General features: G+C 38.6%; 1 protein-coding gene across 2 annotated transcripts in view; it reads right to left on the reverse strand.

Moving 5' to 3' along the window:
* Smp_038980.1 (hypothetical protein) overlaps positions 1-6,109 on the reverse strand; it is a gene marked incomplete at its 3' end in the record, with an annotated part of 10,899 nt that extends 4,790 nt beyond the window's left edge. Inside the window, exons 1-4 of one of the 2 annotated variants that reach the window (XM_018789811.1) lie at positions 6,059-6,109; positions 3,665-3,780; positions 2,739-2,937; positions 2,039-2,104 (exon numbers count right to left, since the gene is read on the reverse strand). In XM_018789811.1, the coding sequence (XP_018655217.1) occupies positions 2,039-2,104; positions 2,739-2,937; positions 3,665-3,711 (312 nt within the window). In that variant the 5' untranslated portion in view covers positions 3,712-3,780; positions 6,059-6,109. Of the gene's footprint in view, positions 1-2,038; positions 2,105-2,738; positions 2,938-3,654; positions 3,781-6,058 lie in introns of both variants that reach the window. The other variant, XM_018789812.1, reaches the window with a different exon arrangement.
* Positions 6,110-8,568: the final 2,459 nt, after the last annotated feature.

The following is an 8,568-nucleotide window of genomic DNA, read 5'->3' on the forward strand; positions in this document are numbered from 1 at the left end:
GGTATATTGTCAGATCCTGTTGCTTTCCCATTCTTCATCTGTCTGATGGCTATCCTGATTTCCTCGATCGTTGGTGGAGTGACACCTATAGGAAAGTCTGTGTGTGCTGCTTCGATGTCCGGTGGATTCCATGGAGTAAGCCGATTCAAGAGTTCCTCAAAGTGTTCTACCCATCTGTTCCTCTGTTCTTGAATTTCAGTGATTGGCTTTTTTCTCTGTCCTTGACTGGTCTCTCTCGTTTACTATATTTCCTTGTCAGTTTCTTCGTCGTGTCACATAGTTTTTTTTTTAATATTTCTTTCTATTGAAGCTTTTCCGCTGTCGTTGCTAGCTCTTCCACGTATTTCTGATTGTCAGCTCTAATACTCCTATTCACTTGGTCGTTTGCTTGTGTTTTTGGCCTGTGTCTTGACTTTCGCTTTTCTTGTTCGGCCGTTGTTAACTGCCGTCTTCTTGCTCTTCCCCTTCTTGAGTTCTGTCCGGGGCTTCGATGGAGATTCATTCCTTATGATGATTCTTGTGGCTCAGAACCTCCCAGCATGTTGGGGTCAGTGCTCCATTGATCCCTTTTCAATTGTCCTCCACAGTGGTTTCTTCTTCTTTGAGTAGATCTTGTAAGGCTTGGAACCTGTTCCCAAGTGCTATATTGAGTTCACCGAGTTTCTCAGTATGTCGAAGGAAGGGTGTATTTAACCTTCGTAATGCTGTTTCTCCAAGTGTTCACTGCTTCTTTAGCTTCAGCTTCTTCTTGGCAACCACCAGCTAGTGGTGATCCGAAGCTATGTCAGTTCCTCTCCTGATTCTCGCGTCTTCCATTATCCTTCTGAATTTTTTAGTGATGCAAATATGATCGACTTCGTCCTGTGTAGTATGATCCGGTGAGACCCATGTAGCTTTATGTATGTGTTTGTGGTGGAACATTGTGCCGCTCACAACCATTTTGTTGAATGAACATAAATTTGCAAATCTGTCACCATTCTCGTTCCTTTCTCCTTGTCAGTCCATGTCGTCTCATGATATCTTCATACCTAGTCTTGTCCGTTTCGACTTCAGCGTTTAGGTCTCCCATCAGGATGGTCATGTCGTTTCTTGAGCACTTCGCTATGAGATTGCAGCCTCTCGTAAAACTGATCTTTATCGTTGCCCTTGCTATCATTGGTGGGTGAATAACGTTGGACAACATTCATTGTGATTGCCTCCTACTTTGTTTTAAAATATGCTTCGACGATCCTGAGTCTACGAGATTCTCATCCTATAAGTGCTTTACGTGCTCCATTGGATAGCATCAAAGCAACTCCCCGAGTGTGAGAAGCATTTTCTTTTTCGTGACCAAAGTACAGCAGCGTCTCTCCCGAACCTATTATTTTCTGTCCAGTTTGGGTCTAATAGGTTTCGCTTATTTTGAACACCTCCAATTCGTATCTCCTCCCCAAGTACTTTTTGACAGCGAGCAACTGATGGGAGTGAATTATCTCCAATCTCTGTATGCATAATTATGTACTGTAACTGCGATGTGGATATAATTTAAGGATCTTGGTGACATGATTTTTAGGATGATAATTCGGTATTACTACATGGTTTCAAGATTTACCGTCAGAATCTTAATCCACAAATATACAAAGTGCAGTGCTGATGCTGCTCAGTAAATGCGTTTTAGGTTTATAAATGATTAACCACCTGGTGTTCAAATCTTAGTCGATATATATATATATATATATATCCTTATTGCATTTTATCTACAATAGGCATTTTTACTGACTAGTGCACTGGGTTTGATGCCACTATCCTCACTGATTATCTTAGAATCGTACGTGGTGATTTCAATTCATGTTACTGTAACTTTCATACACTACTCAGTCACCAAGATCATTTCAACTCCTTTATTTGTTATGATTCAACTGTGTTTCAAAATAAACCTTCATGGAATAGCATTTATGACTACATGAGCAATTTTATCAGTAAACGAGGGTTAAAGAAGGTTAAAATACCTATGCTTGTACATAAAACCAGACTTTAAAAAAGGGTCGTCAGAACTTACCCGTCGAATTCGTTTCAATTCCCGCTTACTGTGGAGAGCAGGTACTGATGTTAAGTAATAAGGGTTCTTTACAGAAAGAAAAATAGTATTAATTTCATTATTTTGAGGTATTAAGGAACCAACAAAGGCGTCACACAAAATTAGAATGCAATTTTATAAAAACTTAAAATCCAAACAAGAAAAATATTACTTTTCAAGGAATGTTTTAACTGCTGAACATATAGCTCCTAAGAGAAGAGTAGGTCAAATAGACACACATATAGCCCATTTATCAAGCACGTTTAAGTGCTCAACTATGGGCCACAATTTCTAATGAGGGATAGTGACACTACTAGCTACACAGACCGAAGTATTTACGAGGTTTGAACTTGTGACTAATTGACTGAAGGTTAAATTCTCTAGCCACCGTTTTGCAACTATTAAATCGCAACCACAATTAGTAAATGTTAGTCTCGAATTCTAACCGGAATACATTAATGCTAGTAATGTACTGACAAATAAAGCAGAGAACAATTACTGATCCTGTCAGTAATAATGTTAGATCACATGGAAGTAGAGTAAACAGGTTAATCAGATACTATACGATGAATGAAGGCACAATCGAATACAGAGGATATCGTCTTACCCATTTTCACCCATAATGATCCATACTAACATAAACAGTATTAACTTCATAAAACCAAATGTTTAATCAGCTAACCTCACTCGGCGGCTTTTCACTATCGATCTCACTAGTATTAGTTGTTAATATACCCAATCCTTGCCATAATTTTGCTTCCTTTTTCGGATCATACACTTCTGGTTTGGAGTTAAAGGGGTTTTCCAGAAGACTGTAGTCAACAGGACAATTTTGGAGGTATTCAGACGAGCAGTCAAACAGTTTTATTGGGGGCTTCCACCTAAGTTTTTAGAAAAATAATAGATTTAAGACAATACACAAGTGCTTTAGATACAATATTGGAAAGTAGTTGCGAACGCAAACCATAGGTGTTTATTTCATTTAATAATACGTCAGTTCATACTTCTAAAGTTAATTGATGTGATTAAACTAAAGACTATTCCAGTACAATGTAGCTCATACTACTATTGGACATTAAACGATGGTACTTGTTGAGGACGTTAAATCCCCAGAACTCACTTAGAAAAGTTCATAATTTTGCAATTTTATTCTGAACGTTTGAATCTGTTTTCGCGCCAGGAAGCGCTTAGTTGACATACAGCTTCCGTTTCCCACTCGGAATTCCTTGGCTGTCATTGGTTGACACATTTTTTTAGTACGCCATTTTGTGACTCTCCCAAGGGCGTTTCCATCATTGTATAAATAGGCTTGATTTGTGTGCTTGGCGACCTCGTGTTTTCTGTGTGCTTGTAGAATACATTTTTCTACACCTTATCAAGACTTCTTGATCTAGTTAGCAGGGCCGAGGACAACGGATTAGAATAGCCTATCGTGTCACTGTGTCATCGACCTTCGTTCCGTTACCGAGTAAGGTGAATTCGTAATAGCATCGAGCATATCAGTACTGAAGCTGTATTACATGTATACTTATGTATATAACCGCATCGGTTTGAGGTTGTTACGAAACTCTACGTTATCAATTTTACATATAACTAACCGAAACATACACGTAAGATTTGCTGTGGGGTATGAAAGAAAGTTCTTCCTCATCCATTGTGCAGTGTGTAATGAGTGACTGTAAATTGAGGTACCAACCAGTTTGTCAAGAGATGAAATAAATAACCTGAAAATCAAGAATAGAAGTGAACAATAATATCAAAGAAACTATTATACAGGAAACAGGTGCACACCACCTACAAAACAAAATTTCAGTGAAAGTTAAGGCATTTAAAGCTCATCCTTGATCCAAGACTGCTGACTAAAATGTAGATCACATAACTCGGACTAGAAGTATCTGATATTTCTAACATATAAGACTTATTTTATTTATTTATTTAAACACATAAATATTGTAACAAGGAAGCACCAGATACATATGCGCCGCACAAATCTCATTTGATTTGTGTGAGGGCTATGATACTGCACAGGCGCCCAAACTGAAACGGGTGGTTTTCTTAGGGAGACACACTCCGAGCCTTTGACCTAAAGATTTAACTTACAATGCAGTGGAGGTCCACGTTTTTGAAGATTCTTATGGACAGAAACTGGTTGAAACTGTTACACATGCCTCCCGTTGCAACATGTGAAAAAGCAGTTAGGTACGACTCGAACTCGGAATTATTCTCGTTAAATCTCATATTTACCCATTAAGAAGATGTCACAAAACACCACCATATGACACCCAAAGTTAGGAGTGACATGAGTTCCTAGTCTCTGATTTCCATATCGTTGTCAACAAAGATGTTTCAGCTAAAGTCAAAGCAGACGTTTGGGAGGCAAATATACGAGAAGTCATACACTCAGCAGCCTCAGTATATTATGCAATAGAACTAGAATCTCACACTGAAGTAGCTCGGGAGGAATTCGGAAAATGTTACATAAAGGGTAATTTGCCGTATATCCTTTGAATTGTACTAAGGAGTTCGAGAACATCCTCGCCATGATTCAGTAAGGAGATTTGCACCCTTCTACGTAAGAGGAAAAGAATGTGGGAGAAATTTCGGACACTTGATCATGATGCGATAAGATTTCGATGTTGAGGAACTCGAAATACCTGTGTCTCGGCCTTCCGCAAGTCTAGAAGATTGTGTGAAGGATAGTTCATACTCGCAGGTAAATCAAATGATTAAGATAAGATGCGGCATCTCAGCATCATAGGGAGATAATAGTATAGCATCACTAGTGGGGGACGATCATAGCTACGCCCAGGTATTCTCAAATTGCTTTGGAAGTGTATGTGCCGTAGAGATCTACAGTAGAGACCATTAAAATAACTGATGTCTTTGGTCTGCTATATAAGCTTGATATAGGTAAATCCATGAGACCAGATGCAATGCATGCTAGGTTATTAGAGAAATCAGTAAATGTCATCGCCAATCCCTCAAGCATACCTTTTAATCTATCTGTAACCCAGGGCAGAAGAACGCCATATCAAGGGCTGTCTTCAAAACAGGTACGAGACAAACCTGAGAATTATCGGATGGCAGGCCTAACCAGGGTGGTTGTTGAAATTTTAGAGGCGAATATGCGAAAGGGATTATTTAATTATCTAAGCGAAACCCTAACTTTTTCTTGAAAGTAGGATGGATTTAGAATAAGTTGTTCATGTCTCACAAATTTATTAGCAGTTTACGAAATTTGATACGTTCTTAAAGATAAAAGATCGAAGTAACCTTCATTGACTTCAGTAAGGCTTCTGACAAAGAGGGATAAAATGTGATAGTGATAGTTCAGACCTTTAAACCGACCTAGACCAATTATCATAATGGTCTGGAATTCGGCAGTCATCGATAAGTGCTTTCAACTGTATTAAATGCATATTAGTCACTAAGGCACAGATGCACAAACCGTGAATAACATTGAGCTACCAGTTGTCCAAACACACAGTGACTTAGGAATCATCGTTTGATAACACTTCAAAACTACTCCAAACTGCCGTACGATAACTGCCACGGGTTTCAGAACCCCGTGGTCAGTACGTAGAATCTCTAGTCATATCAATGCTTAGACCTTCTTGACTTTGTATACGGTGTTCACTAGTCCTAGATTGGAATGCTGCCCATAAGCAGCTAGCCCTGTCTGATAAAGCGACAGTGAGCTGTTGAAAAAGGTTCAAAGAACCTCAGCTGAGCTGAACTCCTGTAGTCAAGAGGCTCTGTCCTTCTCAGAGTGACGAAAAGTGAATGCCGTAGAGGTAATAGATCAGGAAGTGAATTAACCGGACTTACTAGATGGTGCAAGAAACTATTTCCAGAGAACTCTCTTTTTCCCTGTGATAGTGTTAAGACTGTTTTAAACTACTGCTCTTCGTCATGCTTCTCTAGTTTCTCCTGTCGTGATCATTTAGTGTTCACTCGTTGTATATTATTATTTCAGACAATTTGTTAGATTAAGTGGACGACACAGCTCATCTTTCGACGGTTCAAGGTCGGATGCCTGGTGTAGTTTAAGAGGTATGTAATGCAAAACCCTACTCCATTAGCCTTTCAGGGTGAATGGCGGGAACGTGTAATATATACCCAATTTGTGGTTCGTTTGATGAGACTATAATTTATGGTCAATCTTTGAGCAACGCTGAAGTTGCTTTGAGAATATCCACCTACGTACTAGGGCTAAATGAGGGTTTTAGACTTGTGTGAGGAATAAGGTTTATGACTTACGGTTGCTGGTTCGGGTTAGGAATTAGATTTAGGGTTTTCGATACAAAGTGACTTCATCTAAAATGCCAAAACGCTATTTGGCCAGATGAATGAAGAATCTCGAGGTGAAATCCAAGATCTATTATCGTAAATCTGATTGGTTAGTTAATAAATTATAGTCTTATCAGTTTTTGTTAATTCTATTTTGAATCTAGAGTATATATTTTCCGCAACAGAATCACGGGTAACTTTTTTATGGGAACTTTTCCTGATCAGGAAACAGCTTTCTCGGTTTTGAAAACTGATGTTATACAGTACTTCTACACAACAATTACATAGTCCATTTACATGAAATTCTCAAAAGTCGTATATCTTGCTTTGGAGATTTTCAATCTATTGGTGTGGTTGATGTTTACAAAGACATTGATTGGTTGGTATAAACTAAATCGACTTAGTTTCATTCTTTCTGAAAATGCCGATTAATGATCAACATTATACTAATTAAGAACGAATAGATAGGTCATACCATTCATGTGTTAAAAACGCAACATGTTTTGCAATTCTATTAATGTCTTCAACAAATCAATAGAAACTTCATCTAGTTGGGAATAACATGTACAGTTGTATGACTTATGGTCTGAAGTACTCCTAATTTCCAAAAAGCCGATTCCATTTTACGCTTTCAAAAGTAACTAAAAAACAGTGGTATTATTGTTGTAATGGTATCAATATTGCAAAGGTGTTGTCGAAATTTATTATGACGTTTATAAATGAGGTATATTAAATGGTGGATTGAGAGAACAGTTGCTCTAAAAAGGAACCATAATGAGTAATGTCATACAGATGGTAATCAAATTAGTTACGCCATTTAAGTCCCCTCGATTGCCAATCGAAAAGAAAACTTCAGTTAATCGTCAAAACTATGAGTCATGTTCTAACGATTAAAGGCATTTAAATCTTTTTTTTTCATGAGTTTTCCCGGTTATTAACTAATCTTAACTGCCATCTGCTCTCTAAGGTCATTTTAAGGGTCTCTTAATTTTTCTCTCGTATTTTAGTTTTGGCCACTAGTCTATTGTTGTTACTAATAATCATGTTCCTACCTTTTTCATAATCCAAAACAGTTTAGCAACCAGCTGGTCAATGTTTATATGTAACATCCATGTTAGGTAGTTGTTAACCAATAAGTAGGAGAGATCTGGTTGCTGTTAAGCGTGCGAACATCCTCATTTTTTAAATTCGTTTCTGTATATTACCAACTTATCCGTTCACTAAAGTTACAAGTTTCATCATTTTGGTCTGACATTCTACTTCGTCTCAAACCACCACCCATTTTCATGGTTAGCGGTGGTAACTTAGCGTACCAAATGCTTCCCCTACATATATTTTTATACAGTTTGGGATTATTAATGGCTCTCACACCAAGAAATTGTAGCCCCAAATTTGATCAATACTATCTATACTTCACAAATGTGAGCGAGGTGACGAACGCCTTCTAATGTACAAGTAATCAACCTGTAGCACGATTTATTAGTAACAAATATTAGTTTGGGTAATTAAGATAGCTTTTTACTAAGAATATATACTACGTAACCCATAATGCATTATTTTAGACTTTATTTCTAGCTTCTTTGTTGTACAGTCGCATAACTTTTATTTATTATTTTATTTAAACACAAATATTGATACAAGGAAGCACCAGATACATATGCGCCGCACAAATCTCATTTGATTTGTGTGAGGGCTATGATACTGCACAGGCGCCCAAACTGAAACAGGTGGTTTTCTTAGGGAGCCACACCTGGAGCCTTTGACATGAAGGTCTGATCCACAAGGCAGTAGAGCATCGTGAGGAGATGCAGTTCAATAGTAGCCCGTGACCAACGATTGGTTCATACGTCATTTGTTCCCTCAGGATACTGGAGCCCATGTGCACCATTGGTTTGGAATCAGGACTTTCCAACTCCCCTAGGTGAACTTTCCGTGTCCACCAACCCGGTCAAAGCGCCGGACATTCGCTTTTCGTCCTCTCAATTTCGTAAACAACACTTTGACCCGCCACTAGAAGGCAGTGAGTAGGACTTCCCTGACAGAGGCTATATACGCGTGGCCATGTGAGAGCATTTCGAGAGGGAGAGCGGACTTTCCTCACTCTCGGCCAATCCAGGGCATTTGGGCTCGTCGCCTGATGGATAAGGCATCTGACTTCGCATAACTTTGGTCTTATATGTGCTCCCAAATTCCCTGGTACGGCCGAGAGTGAGGAAAGTCCG

Source organism: Schistosoma mansoni, chromosome W, assembly GCF_000237925.1.
Source record: "Schistosoma mansoni strain Puerto Rico chromosome W, complete genome".
In the NCBI taxonomy this organism is placed as follows: domain Eukaryota; kingdom Metazoa; phylum Platyhelminthes; class Trematoda; order Strigeidida; family Schistosomatidae; genus Schistosoma; species Schistosoma mansoni.